This window comes from Leucoraja erinacea, chromosome 4 (genome assembly GCF_028641065.1).
Source record: "Leucoraja erinacea ecotype New England chromosome 4, Leri_hhj_1, whole genome shotgun sequence".
Classification (NCBI taxonomy): domain Eukaryota; kingdom Metazoa; phylum Chordata; class Chondrichthyes; order Rajiformes; family Rajidae; genus Leucoraja; species Leucoraja erinaceus.
The window spans coordinates 45639945-45661616 of NC_073380.1; the positions used below are offsets into that span (position 1 = coordinate 45639945).

General features: G+C 42.9%; 1 protein-coding gene across 2 annotated transcripts in view; it reads left to right on the forward strand.

Annotated features, from left to right (window-relative positions):
• kcnq3 (potassium voltage-gated channel, KQT-like subfamily, member 3) overlaps window positions 1-21672 on the forward strand; it is a 309684-nt gene that overhangs the window by 225697 nt on the left and 62315 nt on the right. The window contains exons 6-7 of one of the 2 annotated variants that reach the window (XM_055634157.1): window positions 4451-4561; window positions 10926-11021. In XM_055634157.1, the coding sequence (XP_055490132.1) occupies window positions 4451-4561; window positions 10926-11021 (207 nt within the window). The remainder of the gene's footprint in view (window positions 1-4450; window positions 4562-10925; window positions 11022-21672) is intronic. The other variant, XM_055634158.1, reaches the window with a different exon arrangement.

Here is a 21672-nt window from a genome sequence, read left to right on the forward strand (position 1 = left end):
GACGAAAAAGGCATTGAAAGAGATTTGGGGAGGCAACTCGATGGTTTAACAGCATGACACCATGCGAAACAGCAAATTGTACGATGTTCGAGGAATGAATATATAAAGCCTGAAAGTAGTCTGTGGTAGAAGAATGCAACAACAAAGATCCTGAGATCAATATGAACAACAAAGTAGCCAGCAAAGCTAGCTACTCATTTTTATCAAGACGCAAAAATCCCCCGTGAGAAATTGTATTTAACTCGGAAATTGAGGATAGATAAAAGCTGGAGTAACTCAGCAGGACTGGCAGCGCAGCGACTCTGGAGAGAAGACCCTTCTTCAGACTGAACTGAACTCTCGTCGGTGAGAGTACTTATGATTGTCTGCAGAAGGGTCTCGACCAGAAACGCAACACTCTCCCCTGAGCCTCGCCCCCCCTCCCGGTCTGCAACCCAACAGGAAGGAACTGCAGGTGCAGCCGTCACCCCAAAACGTCAATGATTCCGGGAATGCCGAGGCGACAGGGAGGGGGTGAGAGAGGAAGGGAGTGGGAGAGCGAGAGAGAGAGGGAGACGAGATGGGGAGCGGGAGACAGAGCGTGAGAGAGAGAGAGAGTGAGGGAGGGAGGGAGAGAGAGAGCGAAAGACAGAGACACAACGTGGGTGAATGACTTTACCTGCAGGAAGAAGACCGTGCTCGCGGTCCGGAGCCCTCAATGACTGAGTTATAAGAAATTCTCACAATGTGTCGTAGGGAGATAGAGAGAGAGAGAGTGAGAGAAGGGGCAGAGTGAGATGGGGAGTTATAACATGCGTTATAACCGTGCCATCGGTCGTCCCTCTCTCTCTCTAAGAAATCTCTCTCTCTCTCTCTCTCTCTCTCTCTCTCTCTCTTCTCTCTCTCTCTCTCTCTCGTACGCCGGCCGAGACGCTGCGTACGCCCGGCGAGACGCTGTGTACGCCCTCAATGCGCCTGCAGGCATTGCAAGATTTTTCAAGCGACCACGTTTGGTCGCGCTACACGCATGCAATCGCATGCTGGTGGGGACAGGCCCTTAACTTGCCTCTCACACACAGGCACACACAAACACACATTGATATAAAAATATATATATAAGTTAAATTTAATTTTGTGCACAGTGTGTGTTAAAGCAATACAAGGGAAGCTGCACAACACAATGCAAGGGAAACTACGCAAAGGTGGCGGCTGGGGAGGAAAGATGGGAGTGAAATAGGGGAACAGGGGGAAACCACTTACAATAAAATTAACTAAAATATGTGAGGTAATAGATGCGCTATATCAAACACTTCCCAACAACACTGATTACACTGATGATAGAGTGGATTACACAGCGGGAAGCATATCGGACAAATGGCGGCCGTGACGTTCCGTTACGTACTACACGTCAGCCCATTGGATTTCGGAAGAGTGGCCTATCTTGCTCCCCTAGTATCTTTGATGTTAACGCTACATGCTGCTCTGAAGACAATGATGGCTTATTTAGGAATGTGGGAATAAATGAGGAATTATTTTATTCCTACAAAATAAAGCAACTTTGATATTCATTACTCATTTCTAGTACAGATGATCATTTAATCACCAGTTGTTCGTGCGTCTTAACACTTTCATTCTTTGGACTTCTTTAGATACAGCACAGAAACATGCCCTTCAGCCCACCGATCACCCCGTACACTAACCTCCACACAAGGGATAAATTTACAACTTACCAAAGCCAATTAACCTGTAAACCTATACGTTTTTGGAATGTGAGAGGAAACTGGAGCACCCAGAGAAATCCATACGGTCACAGGGAGAACATACAAACTCCGTACGGACAGATCCATAGTCAGGATGGAACTTGCAAGGCAGCAACCTTTCTACCTTTGTGCCACTGTGCCTGCAATCTCCACTATAAAAATATCCAATGACGCCTCCACAGCCATCTGCGGCAATGACTTCCACAGATTCACAAACTCTGAAAGAAATTCTCCTTTAATTCAGAGGCTATGCCTCTGGTCCTAGATCAGTGGTTCCCAACGTGGGGCGTACACCCCACAGGGGGTCAATTTGATTTTTAAGGGGGGCAATAGAGCGCGACTGAGGAGGTCTGGGTCCAAATTTTCGATTTTTATTTTTTTGGATTTTCCATCAGGTAAACATATGTAGTTTATGGTTCAGATGTTATTTTGAGTAAATAATTTTTTTTTGGTAAAAAAGGTCTTTATTGTGTAGTTATTACATAATCACTGCGCCATCGCTCTTCATGCACATCGCACGAAGCGCACGAGGTCATGGGAGAACCTTATTTATTGAATTGGATTTAGAAATGCGATTCAAAGAGCTTTTGCTAAGTTACCCTTATAATATCTATTTCCTCCGTTTTCTCTCAAGGGAAAGCAATCCATTTTCTGAGAATTATTTCTTTGTCTGCTCGTGCTAAAATGAGTAGTGCAAGCAAGAAGAAAGTTTGTCAGTATTCAGAGGAATATTTAAAACTTGGTTTCATACCCGCTGTCCATGATGAACGGTCACCTTTCTGCCTCTTATGCCAACAATGCTTGACCAACGAATCAATGAAACCAGGTCGTCTTGAGGCGCATTTCAGCTGAAACGGAGTTCACTTTTTAAATGTTAAGAATTATATATCACCACATGGGGGGGGGGGCATCAGGATTTTAGAGGTGATTAGGTGGGGCATGGCCAAAAAAAGGTTGGGAACCACTGTCCTAGACTCTCTCAGCAGTGGAAACATCCTCTCTACATCCACTCTATCCAGGCCTGTAAATATTCGGTAAGTTTCAATGCAATCCCCCCTCAACCTTCTAAACTCCAGTGATTACTGGCCCAGTGCCGTCTAAAGCTGCTCACATGTTAACCCAATCATCCTTGGTATTATTCTCATAAACCTCGTCTGCACCATCTCCAATGGCAGCACATCCCTCCTCAGATACAGGGCCCAATTCTGTGAATCAATGTTATGTTTTACACCCTATTCAGACTTAATTGTGAAGTGGGTATTATAATTTACTTCACTCTCCTTGCTGTTCATGTTAAGCTGCAGAGAGGAAATCCCAAGGTGTTTGACTAGCATTTGGTTCAGTCATGACCTCAATGCACTTTCTTTAAAAACTACTCCTGTAGCTTTTCGCAAAAGGCTAACGGCAAAATATGGAGAAGAAATTTTAAAAAGACTCATTTGAATACACAAAGCAGAGATTCAAAATGCAACTGTGTCACCAAACAATTTCAGTTGACATTTGCAATCTAAGATCAATGACTTTCAAAGCAGCATGGTGTCGCAGCGGTAGAGTTGCAGCCTTTCAACACTAGAGACCCGGGTTCGATCCTGCGGGTGCTGTCTATATGGAGTGTGTACATTTCAGAGTAAAATGACACGCCTCTAGGAATGAGATGAGGAGGAATTTATTTAGTCAGAGGGTGGTAAATCTGTGGTATTCATTGCCACAGAAGACTATGGAGGCCAAGTCAGTGGATATTTTTAAGGCAGAGATTGATAGATTCTTGATTGGTGCGGGTACCAGGGGAGAAGGCAGGAGAGTGAGGTTGAGAAGGATGGATCAGCCATGATTGAATGGTGGAGTAGACTTGATGGGTTGAATGGCCCAATTCTGCTCCTATCACTTATGAACTTATGAACTATCTTTAGCCACAGGTGAATTTCTGGAAGGTGAATTGATCTACATCCCAACACCACCCATATTAGAGAATGAAAAATTAGCTATCTGTGCCTCTGTGTTTGTCACAAACGTTTTGCTCACAAAAGTTTTGAAGGACTGGAGGCAGTAAGCAGCAGTCACACCATTTGATGTGAAATTCATGGCAACAGTCCTCACCTGAGATTCTAATAGAAACATACAGCCCAAAACCTTTTTACTTCTGATGGTGTCGTAAGTATGTAATCCATGCATTTTCTGGGATATGCAGTGTGAAGTGCAGATATCCATATACACCACGCTGCCTCGGCATGGCTACTTCGACATGGATGAGTGTTACCCTGGACACTCCCTCTTCTCCCCTCTCCATCAGGCAAGAGATACAGAAATGTGAAAATGCACACCTCCAGATTCAGGGATAGTTTTCATCCCATCTGTTATCGGGCATCTGAACTATCCTATCACCAACTAGAGAAGAGTCCAGAACTGTCATCTACCTTATTCGGGAGACTCTCGGACTATATTTAGTTTGTCTTTACTGGACTTTATCTTGTACTAATGCATTATTTCCTTTACCCAGTAACTGTATCCTGTGGATGGCTTGTACAATCATGTACAGTCTTTCCGCTGACTGGATAGCATGCAAGAAAACAGCTTTTCACTGTAACCCCGGTACACGTGACAATAAGCTAAACTAAGTCTTTCCGCTGACTGAATTTTAATTCGCACTGTATCAGGGATTTCTAGAGGAAGCTCAATTGTTTTTGTTAATGTGTGACTTTTATTTTGTCTAGATTACTCTGACTACAATTGGCTACGGTGACAAGACTCCGAAGACATGGGCAGGTCGTCTGTTGGCTGCGATGTTTGCTCTTGTGGGAGTGTCATTCTTTGCTTTGCCAGCTGTAAGTACCATCATTTAATGCTAAAGCATGAAAAATACCCAAACATATATTGGATATTAGTGCTAACGGAATGAAGGGATACGGGGAGAAAGCAGGAACGGGGTTACGGATTCTGGATGATCAGCCGTGATCATATTGAATGGCGGTGCTGGCTCGAAGGGCCGAATGGCCTACTCCTGCACCTATTTTCTATGTTTCTATGTTTCTATATCCATTGTAGGCATGACATTGCCCCATTCTGCAAAGGCAAATAATAAAACATGGATGCAAATATGAATGTAACAGTTCCACCCAGGAGGAAAAGGCATTGGTGATAAAGCCTCCCAAGTTCACTGCATATTAATTGTTTTATTTCGGTTGAATGTAGCTGAAAGAAAAGTTCCATATATTAATTTCATTAGTCAGTGATTTTTATATGTTCGCTCTCAGAAAGGTGATGGATGTTCTTGCTGTTGGAGCAGGCAGCTCAGTCACCGTCATGACTTGGGAGAGTGCTGCCGTGTCTTCAATAAGACACAATTGTTCTGATCTTCTACTGGAACTATGTCAAGAAATTAGCGTTTACCAAAGAAACAGCACAAGATGGTTGTCTTCAGCTTTTGATGCTTAAACACTTGGTCATTTATGACGATATCACATCCATCTCCATTCCTTCCTCTGGCTTCACAACTCTCACCTCTTCTATACTTACCTCACACCTTTTGTATTCTTATCTCTGGCCTTGGCCCATCCATCTACCTGTTAAAAAATAACCTCCACCTATATCCCCATAGGGGCCTTGACCTGAAACGTCGCCTATCCTTTTTCTCTGAAGATGCTGCCTGACCCGCTGAGTTACTCCAGCACTTTGTGTCCACTAATTACTTGCCAGAATTTGTCCTGCCCCTCCTCTCTTCCAGCATTCTTCCCCCCACCACAATTAGTCTGAAGAAGGGTCCCGTCCCAAAATGTTATCTGGCCATCTTCTCCAGAAATGCTGCCTGACCTGCTGATTTACACCAGCACTTTGTGTCTTTTTTAGATTATATTTCAGGTTGGGACCCTTAATCGGACCAAGGGCATATCGACTTGGTCGAAAACCCAACATAAACATGTCTGTCCATTTCCCTCCATTGATGCTTCCTGATCTGCTGAGTTCCTCCAGTAGTTTCTTTATTGCTCACACCCCAGAGCACTTATCCTCCAGTTTGCAAACCAACAATCTTGAAATCATGGATCAGAAAATGGATATTGTTAAGGGGAAATAAATTCAATGTAAACTTATAGACGGTACTATCACAAGATTTCAAAAAAACATTTGGACAGGTACATGGATGGGATAGGTTTGGGGTGATATGGGTCAAACACCGGCAGGTGGGAGACTAGTGTAGATGGGCCATCTACACTTTTGACTGTTCTTCAGATAGGGGCTCTGAAAAATCACCACCCATTCCTTATCTCCAGAGATGCTGCCTGCCCCGCTGAGGTATTCCAGCAATTTGCATCTATCTTCAGTTTAAACCAGCATCTGCAGTTCCTTCCTACTGATAGTTTTCCAATAGTTCCATTTAACTTCTTAAAAATAAGCTGGTGCATTGGTCCCCTGTGCAACGAGTTAGTATTCCTGACTACTGTTATCAGTAGAAGGGTCTCGACCCGAAATGTCTCCTATTCCTTTTCTACAGAGATGTTGCCTGACTCGCTGAGTTACTCCAGCTTTTTGTGTCTGTCTGCTATTCCTTTCATCTTGTTTAAGGTTAATACAAGGGAACTGGTGGTAGAGAGGACAGGCCCTGGATGCCAGATTAATAATCTATAAAATGTAAATGCTAATAAAATAAAAAGATTACATCAGGTTGAACTGATATAATTCAGGAGAGGAAATCTGTTTTGTTCATACTTTGGTCTATATTTGACACCAGACCCACTGTAATGGGATTGAACAGAGCAACAGTGCTGGGGAAACTCAGTGGGCCGGGTACACTTGGACCAGAAACGCCGTCTATCCATTTCCTCGCCACATGCTGCTGCCTGACCTGCTAATTTCCTCCAGCACTTTGAGCTTTGCTCAAGATTCTGGCATCTGCTGCTCCTTATTGAGTCTTAACCGGTCTCTGGAATGGAAAGAGCAAACCATTCCATTGAAGGGCCTGCAGTTACAGGTAATAAATACTGGGCCTTGGCAGCAACACTCTGCCTCCACTACAGAAATTATTTTAAAAAGGAGCTCCTTTTCCATCCCATTAAATTCTAACAAACAACCAGCATTCCAAAAATGCTTTACGCTTTTCACGTGGGCTGACATATGTTTTACCTATTCCCATTTTATTCCCGATTTACAATGTTTGTGCTTGCTGTTCTTGTGCCATGCAAATTTAGAATGTTATTCTACAGCTCCCTCATGTGGAGATACTGTGGCACTGCATGAGAAACCTGCATGAGAAGTAATCTCGGAAGGAATCAGTCTCCTGAACAAATTTTTAAGTTCCAAGCACAGGCATAGATTTGTATGGCAAAAGATAAATTAGTACTACTGATCCTCATGAAGGGCTGGATGATCATACATGGCCAGCTTGATACTTCCCTATGCCTCACCTGAATGCACACTTATTTCTCCAACTACCGCCCGGTTGCCCTAACTCCAATACCAATTAAGTGTTTTGAAAGGCTGGTCCTCTCCCACGTCAAATCCAGCATCCCTGCCTCACTAGACTCTCATCAATTTGCATACAGGGCAAATCGATCCACAGAGAATGCCATCTCTCTGGCTCTTCACACTGTCCTGACTCACCTGGAAAGACAGGGCACGTACGTGAGGATGCTCTTCATTGACTATAGCTCTGCCTTCAACACGGTCATCCCCACCAAGCTCACCACCAAACTCCACCAGCTAGACCTCAGCTCGCCGTTATGCAACTGGATCTAGAATTTACTGACGGAGCGACCGCAGGCAGTGAGACTGGGCCCGCACCTGTCCTCCACTGTCACCCTGAGCACCGGCACACCACAGGGCTGTGTACTGAACCCCATGCCCTACTCCCTCTTCACACATGACTGTGTTCCTGCATTCGACACTAACACCATCGTCAAGTTTGCAGACGACACAACGGTGATTGGGCTGATCACCAACGGTGATGAAACAAACTACAGAGTGGAGGTACAGAACCTGGCGGACTGGTGCTCACGTAACAACTTGTCCTTAAACACCTCCAAGACCAAGGAGCTGATTATCGACTTCAGGAGGTCACATAATAGGGAATACGCCCCAATCTCCATCTACGGGGACAGTGTGGAGAGAGTGTCCAGCTTTAAGTTTCTGGGCACTCACATCTCAGAGGACTTCACATGGTCCACCAACACCGCTGCGCTGGTCAAGAAGGCACAGGAGCGACTGTTCTTCCTGAGAATATTAAAAAAGACTGGTCTGCCCCAACAGTGGCTGACAACCTTCTACCGCTGCACGACAGAGAGCATATTAACGTATGGCATCTCTGTGTGGTATCTCAGCTGCACGGAGGCGGAGAGGAGAGCTCTTCAGCGCGTCGTCCACAGAGCGCTGAGGATTATTGGGTCACAGCTACCAGCCTTGGAGGGCATCACCACACACGGTGCCTCAGGAAGGCCGTCAGCATCCATAAAGACTGCTCACACCTTTGTAATGGACTGTTCGAACTCCGACCTTCCGGCAGATGTTACAAGGCCTTCTACACCCACACCTCCAGACTCAGGAACAGCTTCATCCCCAGAGCTATAGCTGCTCTGAACCGGCCCTGCTGAGTGCCCCCCACCCCCATGAACTGTCTCCCTCGGATGGTCACGTCGCACAGACACATTTGCACTTTAGACTGTTTTTTACTGTTTTACTGTTCATTTTATAAACCTTGTTCTCGGGGTATCTAAATCTAAATTTTATTAGTTGGTTAAGTTATGACATCAGATGGAAGCTGCATACCAAATCTCGTTGCACATATGTGCAATGACAATAAAATTATTATTATTATTATTATTATTATTATTATTATTATTATTATTATTATTATTATTATTATTAACAATCCTGCCCATCTCTCCTCCTCCCTCCATCCCTTTCCATCCTCTCTCCTTGCCTCTGGCTTCAAATTTCATACCTCCTCTCTTTATCTCCTTATCCTCACTGCCTTTTGTCTTTTCATCATTGGCCTATGTCTAACCATTTGCCGATCAATTCCACCCACCTATCACTTTGTCCTACCTTCTTCCCACTACTACAATCAGCCTGAAACATAAAAATATAGAAACGTAGAAAATTGGTGCAGGAGTAAGCCATTCGGCCCTTCGAGCCATTCAATATGATCATGGCTGATCATCCAAAATCAGTACCCCGTTCCTGCTTTCTCCCCATATCCCTTGATTTCATTAGTCCTAAGAGCTATATCTAACTCTCTCTTGAATACATCTCTCTTGAAGAAGGTTTCCTGACCTGAAATGTAACCTAATCATGCCCTCCATAGATGCTGCCTGACCCGTTGAATTACTCCAGCAGTTTGTGTTTTTTTTTAATTATTCTGTATTCCTATTTGTGGTGAATGTGCCAGCAGTTATATGTTAAAGGTCAATTGCGTTGCAGGCAAAGATATATGCATCATCTTAAATTGGTTTGATGCACAGCGCAGCAGCGCTTGTGAAGAAAACATGTGTTTGGAAAAGATTGCTGAAATTAAAAGGATCCATTGAATCAATTGAAAGAAGCTTTCTTCGGGTTTCCCGGAAAAAAAAATTGCTGAGAATTTGGTTCCAGTTAACACTAAATCTAATTTACAGTAACTTAATAATGACTTATCTGGGAAATCTGAACATCATACTGTTGCAGTCAGTGGAACAACCAGTATGTTTCACTGACAGTTTTCCGGGTGATGGGTTTTTTAGTAATATATGCATTATTTTTTATGAAAAATATGTTTAGATGACCTCAGAGATGTGCAATTTTCTATTGATTTACGGTATTGACAAATTAAGAACGGCAGTAAGTAGTGCAAATGGAAGCAGGAAATTGGAAAAGGGATATAATTAGATTTTTTGAATGGACATTAAACAAAGCAGTGATTAATTTTGAACCGAAGCAGGGCGAACTCAAAGTAGTTCCTAACGTGGGAATATACCAAGAAGTATAGAAAACAATAGAACCCACTTGTAATTCTGTGCTCAGCTTTGAGACCCCTATAAGAATGATAGGCACAACTCAAAGTGGAGTGGAATTGAATATTTTATTGTCACATGTGACTAGGCACAGTGGTATTCGTTGCATGCCCAATGTATACAAATGGTAGAGGAGCTCAGCAGATCAGGCAGCATTTGAGTAGGGAAAGGACAGGCTATGTTTCAGGTTGGGTACTTTCTTTCAACAGATTATAGTGGGGGGGGGGGGGGGCCTGGAAAAAAGAGGTGGGGGTGGAACAAAGCCTGGCAAGTGAATGGAGGATAAAAAAAGATCATAAGATCAAAAGAAGAAGGGCCTTGACCCGAAACGGGATGAAGGGTCTCGACCCAAAACGTCGCCTATTCCTTCGCTCCATAGATGCTGCCTCACCCGCTGAGTTTCTCCAGCATTTTTGTCTACTATAAGATCATAAGAGATGGGAGCAGAATTAGGCCATTCAGCCCATCAAGTCTACGCCATTCAATCATAGCTGATCTATCTCTCCCTCCTAAACCCATTCTCCTATTCTCCTGCCTTCTCCCCATAACCTCTGACACCCATACTAATCAAGAATCTATCTATCTCTGCCTTAAATATATCCACTGATAGCCTCTACAGTCTTCTGTGGCAAAGAGTTCCACTAGTTTCTTTAGCACCGCCCTCTGACTAAAGAAATTTATCCTCATCTCCTTCCTAAAATAATGTCCTTTAATTCTAAGACTATGACCTAGACTCTCCCACTAGTAGGAACATCTTCTCCACATCCACTCTATCCAAGCCTTTCACTATTCTGTACGTTTTAATGAGGTCCCCCCTCATTCTTCCTAAACTCCAGTGAGTAGAGGCCCACTGCCAGCAAACACTCATCATATGTTAACCTACTTATTCCTGGGATCATTCTTGCAACCAAAAAGATATTTTGGTTACGAATTATGTACCACGCAGATTCACCACAGTGCAGCCCAGTGGTACAACGGCAGAGTTGCTGCCTTACAGTGCCAGGGACCCAGGTTCAATCCTCTAGTCTCAATCCTCAAGTCTCTACTTTTTATTAGCGCACAATTAAAATTGAAATTACTAATGTTGCTGCACCTTCGATATGAATATTGTAGTTTTATTGAATGTATTTTCAACTTTTATTAATTAACCAAAAAGTTGCTTGATTCCGTTTCTCTTTGCAACGTCTCTTGATGTTTATTTCTTTTTAAGGGCATTCTTGGCTCAGGGCTGGCTCTTAAAGTACAGGAGCAGCATCGCCAAAAGCATTTTGAAAAAAGACGAAATCCTGCAGCAAGCTTGATCCAGGTGTGGTGGTGCAGCATTGGGAACCTATTATGTTGCAAAACATGTTGAAATCAATATTTAGAATGCACTCTGCATTAAAGTTCATAACTTCACACGTCGTAGGAGCAGAATTTGGCTATGCAGCCTATCGCGTCTACTCTGCCATTCAATCTTGGCCGATTTATCTTTTCCTCTCAACCCTGTTCTCCTGAATTCTCCCCATAACCTTTCACACTCTTACTAATCACAACCTCCCTGTCAACCTCCACTTTAAAAATACCAAAAAGACATCTGTGGCAATGAATACCACAAATTCACCACCACAAATTCATAAAGAAATTCTTCCTCATCTCCTTTCTAAAGGTACATCCTTTTATTCTGAGGCTGTGCCGTCTGGTCCTAGACTCTCCCACCAGTGGAAACATCCTCTCCACATCCACTCTATCCTGGCCTTTCACTATTCGGTAAGTTTCAGTGAGGTCCCCCCTCATCTTTCTAAACTCCTGCCAGTACAGGCCCAGAGCCATCAAACGCTCATCATATATTAACCCACTCATTCCCGGGATCGTTCTCGTAAACTTCCTCTGGTCCTTCTCCAATGTCAGCACATCCTACCTCAGATCTGGGGCCCAAAATTGCTCACAATACTCCAAATGCAGTCTGACCAGTGCATTAGAAAACCTTAGCATTACATCCCTGTTTTATCCTAGCCGTCACAGAATGAATACTGACATTGCATTTGGCTTCTTTACTACCAATTCAAATTGCAAATTAACTTCTGGAAATCCTGTACCAGTACCCCCAAGTCCCTGTGCACCCCAGTTTCTGAACCTTCTCCACATTTAGAAAATAATCCACGCCTTTACTCCTACTACCAAAGTGCACAACCGCACAATTTGTTACACTGTATTCCATTTACCACTTCTTTGCGCACTATTCCAACCTGACCAATTCCTACTGCAGAGTCCCTGCTTCCTCTACAGTATCTGCACCTCAACCTGTCTTTGTATCATCCACAAACCTGGCCACAAGTCACCCATTCATTCTCTCCAGAGATGCTGCCTGTCCCACTGAGTTACTCCACTATTTTGGTCTATCTTCAATTTAAACCAGCATGTACAGTTCTATCATACGCATAGAGTTACCTATTATTTGTCTTCCTCCCTTCCCTGGACAAGCAACTTGCCAATGGAATTTGTGTGTGTAAGAAATTACAGTGAATTGTCACCCATTCCATCACTCCAGAGATGCTAACTGTCCAACTGAGTTGCTCAAGCAATTTATGTCTATCTTCGGTTAAAACCAGCATCTGCAGTTCCTTCCTACACCGTTTCTCGGTCTTGTCTCAATGTTTAAATTCTTGTTTTCTTTGATTCTGTTGATAATCTTTCTGCTGGCCAGCATAGAATCATAGAATTGTACAGCTCAGAATGGGCTCTGTCAGCCCCCTTCTTCCATAATGACCATGACATGTCTACACTGGCCCAATTTGTCTTTTGCTATCCAAGTATCTGTCCAAAGACGTTGTAAACTTGTTAAACTTCACTTATGCTCTCCAGTCTGTAGGGAGACAACTTTTTGTAACTGAGTGTCATGAGTCTGATGACTCTGTGGTCATTCTGTCAGGAGATTGTTGTTACTTTTGGGTCATTCATCAGCATGTCCTTGCTGAGAAGTTCTGAATTTCCAGCTTTTCACAAAACTGTGCAGTTCACCAGGAAAACAAAACCTTGGCATTCCCCCATAGAGAAAATTCAAAATTCAAAATATTTCATCAATCACACAATTCACTGAATATCTAAACCTATTCCCAATTCACTGAATATCTAACCTATGCATCTGCATAGTCCCTTGTTCATTTAGTTTTAGAGATACAATGTGCAAACAGGCCGTTCGGCCCACCGAGTCCATGCCGACCAACGATCACCCATTCATTAGTTATCCCACTTTCTCATCATACACACTAGGGACAATTTACACAACCCTGCACGTCTTTGGAATGTGGGAGGCAACCAGATCACCTGGAGGAAACCTATGGAGAGCGTACAAACTCCATGCAGACAGCACTTGTACTCAGGCTGGAAAGGATCAGTGAGGTTCAACAACCTGCCCAACAGAAGTGCAGGCAAAAGCAGTAGCATCAAAGCCAAAATAATAAACACAAAATAAATGAGATATATCCAGACAATTCCTGACAAGAATACAATAGGAAATAATAAGCATAGGAAACAGAACTCCTGATGCAAATGATAAAACTAGTCTGAAGAAGGGTCCCGACTCAAAATGTCACCTATCCTTGTCCTCCTCCGATGTTTCCAGACCTGCTAAGTTACTCCAGCACTTTGTGTTTTACCGAAGAGTCCTGCATCTGTGGCTTGCTGTGCCTCTATAAAACTAGCTTACCAGTTACAATGATTGGCCCTCTAGATTTCTAAACTGTAGGCTACACAGCTGAACAGGTAACATAAAAGCAATGGAAAACCAAAGGAAAACTTACATCAAGAAGGAAGTGCTCCTGGATGTTCAGAATTTCCCATCTGAACTTAAAATTATCAAAGACACTTACTACAAATTGCTCCAGAGCATGGAACATTAAGGGAAACACTTAGTGATCCAAATATTTAAAAAAAACAATTCGTCCAATTCTGCACAGTTCAAAATATATTTTCCTTCATTTCTCCAATTTCACACACGTTTTTATTCCAGCACAAAGAAAATGGTACTTGTTTCCACCCTATGAAGGCACACTTCCAAATAACAGACACAGATCAAATGATCGGCTCACTGTTAAAGCTGCACTCCATCCACAAGAAATTGCAGCGAATTGTGGATGCAGTGCAGATCATCACACAAACCAACCTCCCGTCCATTGACTCCTTTTATACCACACGCTGCCTCGGCAAAGCCAGCAGCATAATCAAGGATGAGTCACACCCTGGCCACTCCCTCTTCTCCCAGCTTCCATCAGGCAAAAGGTATAGAAACATGAAAACACACACCTCCAGATTCCCAGCTGTTATTGGGCAACTGAATCATCCTACCACAACCGGAGAACAGTCCTGAACTACTATCTACCTCATTGGTGACCCTCAAATTATCCTTGATCAGACTTTGCTGGCTTTATCTTGCACTAAATTCTATTCCCTTATCATGTAAATACACTGTAAATGGATTGATTGTAATCATGTATTGTCTTTCGGCTGACTGGATAGCACTCAACAAAAGTTTTTAGTCATAGAGTCATAGAGTGATGCAGTGTGGAAACAGGCTTTTTGGCCCAACTTGCCCACACCAGCCAACTTGTCGCAGCTACACTAGTCCCACCTGCTTGCGTTTGGTCCATATCCCTCCAAACCTGTCCTATCCATGTACCCATCTAACTGCTAACATTGGGATAGTCCCAGCCTCAACTACCTCCTCTGGTAGGTTGTTCCATATGCCCACCACTCTCTGTTTAAAAAAAGTTACCACCAGTTACTATTAAATCTTTTCCCCTTTACCTTAAACCTATGTCTTCTCGTCCTCGATTCACCTACTCTGGGCAAGACTGTGTATCTACCCGATCTATTCCTCTCATGATTTTGTAAACCTTTATAAGATCACCCCTCATCCTCCTGCGCTCCACGGAATATAGTCCCAGCCTACTCAACCTACCCTATAGCTCAGACCTTCTAGTCCTGTCAACATCCTTGTAAATCTTCTTCGTCCCCATTCCAGCTCGACAACATCTTTCCTATGACATGGTGCCAAAACTGAACATAATACTCTAAATGCGATCTCACCAACGTCTTATACAACTGCAACATGACCTCCCAACTTCTATGCTCAATACTGATGAAGGTCAATGTACCAAAAGCCTTTTTGACCACCTTATCTACCTGTGATTCCACCTTCAAGGAACCATGCACCTGAACTCCTAGATCCCTCTGCTCTACAACACTCCCCAGAGCCCTACCATTTACTGTGTAGGTCCTTCCCATATTAGCCTTCCCAAAATGCAACACATCATATGTATGGCAAAATGCCATGTATATTCTTATCCAAATCATTGATGTGTATAACAAACAGTAATGGGCCCAGCACTGAGCCCTAAGGCACACCACTGGTCACAGGCCTCCAGTCCGAGAAGCAACCTTCCATGATGCCAATTTCTATCCATTCAGCTACCTTGATCCAAATCTTTCCAGAGCAGCCTACCATGCGGAACCTTGTTGAATGCCTTACTGAAATCACACAAACCACCGTACCTCGGTACACATAATAATATACTTTACTAAACTAAACTAAATTATTTCTGTGTGTCAGCATAATCCTGTTTCTATCTCCACAATGGTGTGTCAACCAAGTTACTCCAGAAATGACTGTTGGCAAGTGGCTTGTCTAGGGAAGGAAGGAAGACAAATAGTAGGTAACCCTATGTGTTGGATAGAACTGCAGATGCTGGTTTAAATCGAAGGTAGACACAAAATGCTGGAGTAACTCAGTCGGACAGGCAGCATCTCAGAAGAGAAGGAATGGGTGACGTTTCGATCGACACCCATCTTCAGACTGAAGTTACTCCGGCTGAGTTACGCCAGTATTTTGTGTCTAGTGGGTAACTTCAGGACTCTTAGATTAACACCTCTTGTTGACAAGATGCTGAAGTCTATAATCAAAGAAGTACCGGTAATAGTTTTCCATTTTAGAAAGGATTAGTGTGAAAGTATAATGCTTAATATTTAATAAATCATCTTATGGTTTTCATAGGAAAGGTAAATCATGTTTGACAAATTTGTTGGAGTTCTTTGAAGATGTGTCAAGCAGAGTTGATAAGTGAGGGACCCGTAGAAGTAGTGTATTTGCATTTTCAGAAACCATTTAGCAAGATGCCTCATAAAGACTGGTGGAACAATACAAGAACTCATGGTATTAGAGCCAGTCATGGTAATACAGCATGGAAACAGGCTCTTTGGTCCAACTCATCCAAGCCAACAAGTTGTTTAACTGCAGGAACTGCAGATGCTGGAAAATCGAAGGTACACAAAAGGGTTTCGGCCCGAAACGTTGCCTACTTCATTCGCTCCATAGATGCTGCTGCACCCGCTGATGTTCTCCAGCATTTTTGTGTACCAAGCCAACAAGTTGTCTACTCAAGAAAAACTATTTGACTCATATTCCTCTGAACTTTATTTTTATCCATGTACCTGTCCAAATACCTTTTAAACATTCTAATTGCATCAGAATTATTAAGACTGATTAATATGTAAAAGACAGAAAGTTGGGATAAATGTTCTTTTTTCAGGCTGTAACCAGTGGAATGCCCTGAGGATCAGTTCTCATCCCTCAATGATTTAAATTGATAACCTGGGGAGAGAAGTAAAGTGTGACATATCCAATTCTGTTGAGAACATACAGTATGTTGCGATGAAGATATTAGGACTATGCAACAAGGTAGAGATTAATTGAGCAAGTAGACCAAAATGTGGCAAATGTGGGAAAGTATGGTGTTATGCACTTCAGAAAGAGGAATCTAAAGGCAGACGATTGTGTCAACGTTGAAAGATCGCAGATGAGCAATGTATAGTCTGAAGAAGGGTCTCGACCCGAAACGTCGCCTATTTACCTAGCGCCATAGATGCTGCCTCACCCACTGAGCTTCTCCAGCATTTTTGTCTAACTTCGATTTTCCAGCATCTGCAGTTCCTTCTTAAACTAGGGATTTACTGTAGGTGCTCTTATGCACAAATCATAAAAAAAAGTTTACAGGCAGATGGAGTAAATAGTTAGGAAGGCAAATAGCTTATTGGCCTTTATTTCAATAACGTTTACGTTTAGAGAATGGAACATAGAACAGTACAATACAAACAGAGGCCCTTCTGCCCACGATGTCTGGGCTGTACCTGATGCTGAGACCTATTCTTATCTACATTTTTATCTAAACTATTTTTGTTTATTAAATTGTTTGCAGTGTACTAAGTTTGCATATCTATTGTGCTGCTGCAAGTAAGAATTTCATTGTTCTGTCTGGGGCATCTGACAATAAAGCACGGTTAACACTTGGCACGGCTATCTCAAGCAGCTATAAATATTCAACTATTCTTGGAGTTTAGAAGCAGAGGTGGTGAACTTACTGAAGCATGCTAAACATTGATGTTGAAATACTCTTGGACATGTGGGGGAATCTTGAATAAAGGGACAAGATTATGGGCGGTCATTTCAAACTGAGATCTCTAAAATTCTCTACCCTGGAGGGTTGAAGACGTTAGATCATTGTGGGTATTTAAAGAGTAAGTTCATTGTGGCTATTTAAAGATTAGGAAAAGGGGAGGTGCAATGAGACCTGGGTGTGCTTGTACATCAGTCACTGAAAATAAGCATGCAGGTGCAGCAGGCAGTGAATAAAGCTAATGGCATGTTGGCCTTCATTGCGAGAGGATTCGATTTTGGAGCAAGGAGGTCCTACTGCAGTTGTACAGGGCCCTGGTGAAACCGCACCTGGAGTATAGTGTGCAATTTTGGTCTCTTAATTTGAGGAAGGACATTATTGCTATTGAGGGAGTGCAGCATAGGTTCACCAGGATAATTCCCAGGGTGGCGGGACTGACATATAATGAAAGAATGGGTCGATTGGCTTGTATTCACTGGAATTTAAAAGGATGAGAGAGGATCGTATAGAAACATTAAAATTCTTAAAGGATTGGACTGGTTAGATGCAGGAAAAATGTTCCTGATGTTGGGGGACTCCAGAACCAGGGGTCACAGTTTAAGAATAAGCAGTAGGCCATTTAGGACTGAGATGATGAAAAACGTCTTCACCCAGGGAGTTGTGAGTTAGATTTAGCTCTTAGGACTAAGTGAATCAAGGGATATGGTGAAAAAGCTGGAACGGGGTACTAATTTTGGATGATCAACCGTGATCATATTGAATGGCGGTGCTGGCTCGAAGGGCCAAATGGCCTACTCCTGCAACTATTTTTTCTATGTTCATGTGTTTCCATGTAAATAGATTAGGGAATGAGGAGCAATGGGGAGCTGACAGAAAAAGGAGATGAGGCATGGGGCAGGCAGATTATCTATGATCATATTGAATGGTAATAGCCCAGCAAACTGAGTGGCCTACTGTATCCCCTATTTTCCTCTGCTTTTATGTTTAAAATTTCCAACCAAGGAGACCAAAACCTGGGATTCAGGATTTGACTTCAATTAAAGAGATATTGATAGAACATAGAACAGTACAGCACAGGAACGGGCCCTTCAGCCCACAATGTATGTGCTGAACATGATGCCAAGATAAACTGATCTCATCTGCCTGCACATGATCCACCCCCCTCTATCCCCTGCACTTCCATGTCCCTATCTAAAAGCATCTTAAACACCCATAAGAAGATGGTAAGAAGAAAAAACCTGGCACAGGGAGGCCCAAGGCTTTTGTGTGGACCCACAAAATCATTTCAAACTATTTTATTAAACAAGTGCAGGAGGGGAGATGCTTAAAGAGACTCTCCCTCTCCATGAAAGTCCTGGCCCTAATCTCTACCCTGACGATTGTGTCCTCACACAGCTCTGTATCTCATTGTAGCTCTTGTGTGGCAAATCAGAAGACTTGGCATAAAGTTTGTTGAATATGGACTTCCTACTCTTCATTTACATTAAAATAAATTCACAAACACTAAATATTACATATTTGACAGTAACAATGATAACCCTGAAAAAAAAACCCCAAGAAACTAATTATGATATGAATATTTTCATCAAAACATATTCCAAACTGTTTTCTATTTGGTACTGCTGGCTCATCTGATAGATTATTTTAGATAAGCATCCTTCAACAATATAAAAATCATAGGTACTCAAATATGCTGGAGAAACTCAGCGGGTGCAGCATCATCTATGGGCCTGAAACATTGCCTATTTCCTTCGCTCCATAGATGCTGATGCACCAGCTGAGTTTCTCCAGCATTTTTGTGTACCTTCAATTTTCCAGCATCTGCACTTCCTTCTTAAACAATATAAAAATCTTATTTTGAAACAGTACCGCCAGTTACCTGGTGATGGCGGTAGTGATCTGTTGGATGAGCTGGTGTGCAAACATTTCCTGCTGATTCCCTCACAATCTCCTTGGTAATTCTAAATCTAGTTTGACAATCTCTCTCCGGAATAATTAAACCACCTTGAAAAGGTGCAAAATGTCAAGAAGCTCAAAAATTCATTAGCCAATAGTATTTAGTATTCAAATTAGACTGAATTCGACTCCAATCTAAACTTTTCAAAAAAAACTGGTGTGTAACACGTAATTTAAACTCCAGATGTTGTACACAACATATAATCCTTCTGTGTGCAGATGCACATACACAGATGTACACGTGTAAGCATGTACAGACAGGTATGCAGGGACGCAGATATACACACATTTAATCTCAGAATTAATAAATGCATATTTGATAGGCATAAGGTTTAGAGACATAGAGATATAGTGACATAAAACATAGGTGCAGGAGTAGGCTATTCGGCCCTTCGAGCCAGCACCGCCATTCAATATGATCATGGCTGATAATCCAAAATCAGTACCCCGTTCCTGCTTTCTCCCCACATCCATTGATTCTGTTAGCCCTAAGAGCTATATCTAACTCTCTCTTGAAAACATCCAGTGAATTGGCCTCCACTGCCCTCTGTGGCAGAGAATTCCACAAATTCGCAATTCTTGATCTTGATTGGTTGGACAGGTGGGCTGAGGAATGGTTGATGGAGTATAATTCACATACATGTGAGGTGTTGCATCTAACCAGGATGTACACAGTAAATGTTGGGATCTGGGGTGTAGTGTAGAGCAGGGGGATCTAGGAGTGCAGGTATATAGTAACTTGAAAGTGGCACCACAGATAGGAAGCGTGGGCAAGAAGGCTTTCGACACATTGGCCTTCATCAGTCAAAATATTGAATGTTGAAGTTGGGAGGTTATGTTGCAGTTGTCCACGACATTGGTGAGGCCACATTTAGAGAATTGTGTTCAGCTTTGGTTAACATGTTATAAGAAAGATATTGTCAAGTTGGAAAGGGTGCAGAGAAGATTTACGAGGATGTTGCAAGGACTCGAGGGCCTGACCAGTAGGGAGAGATCGTGCAGACTAGGACTATTCCTTGGAGCACAGGAGGATGAAGGATGATATAAGACCATGAAAGGAATAAATAGGGTAAATGCACAGTCTTTTACCCAGAGTAGGGGAATCAAGAACCAAAGGACATACGTTTAATATGAAGGGGGAAAGATTTAATAGGAACCAGGCAGTCGGTATATGGGAAGAGCTGCCAGAGGACGTAGTTGAGGCAGGTACAATCACAATGTTTAAAAAACATTTAGACAAGTGCATGGATAGAATAGGTTTAAGGTGAGGAGAAAGATTTAATGGGAACCTGAGGGATAACTTTTTTTCTCAAAGGTTGGTGGGTGTACGGAACAAGCTGCCGGAGGAGATATAACACAAGCTGTGTTATATCTGGACTTTCAGAAGGCTTTCGACAAGGTCCCACCCAAGAGATTACTATACAAACTTAAAGCACACAGTATTGGGGGTTCAGTATTGATGTGGATAGAGAACTGGCTGGCAAACAGGAAGCAAAGAGTAGGAGTAAACGGGTCCTTTTCACAATGGCAGGCAGTCACTAGTGGGGTACTGCAAGGCTCGGTGCTGGGACCCCAGCTATTTACTATACATATTAATGATTTGGACGAGGGAATTGAATGCAACATCTCCAAGTTTGCGGATGACACTAAGCTGGGGGGCAGTGTTAGCTGTGAGGAGGATGCTAGGAGGCTGCAAGATGACTTGGATAGGGTGGGTGAGTGGGCAAATGTTTGGCAGATGCAGTATAATGTGGATAAATGTGAGGGTATCCATTTTGGTGGCAAAAACAGGAAAGCAGACTGTTATCTAAATGGTGGCCGATTAGGAAAAGGGGAGATGCAACGAGACCTGGGTGTCATGGTACACCAGTCATTGAAAGTAGGCATGCAGGTGCAGCAGGCAGTGAAGAAAGCGATTGGTATGTTAGTATTCATAGCAAAAGGTTTGAGTATTGGAGCAGGGAGGTTCTACTGCAGTTGTACAGGGTCTTGGTGAGACCACACCTGGAGTATTGCGTACAGTTTTGGTCTCCAAATCTGAGGAAGAACATTATTGCCATAGAGGGAGTGCAGAGAAGGTTCACCAGACTGATTCCTGGGATGTCAGAACTTTCATATGAAGAAAGACTGGATGGACTCGGCTTGTACTCGCTAGAATTTAGGAGATTGAGGGGGGATCTTATAGAAACTTACAAAATTCATAAGGGGTTGGACAGGCTAGATGCAGGAAGATTGTTCCCGATGTTGGGGAAGTCCAGGATAAGGGGTCACAGCTTAAGGATAGGGGGGAAATCCTTTAGGACCGAGATGAGAAAAACATTTTTCACACAGAGAGTGGTGAATCTCTGGAACTCTCTGCCACAGAAGGTAGTTGAGGCCAGTTCATTGTCTATATTTAAGAGGGAGTTAGATGTGGCCCTTGTGGCTAAAGGGATCAGGGGGTATGGAGAGAAGGCAGGTAAGGGATACTGAATGGGATGATCAGCCATGATCATATTGAATGGCGGTGCAGACTTGAAGGGCCGAATGGCCTACTCCTGCACCTATTTTCTATGTTTCTAAGAGAAAGTT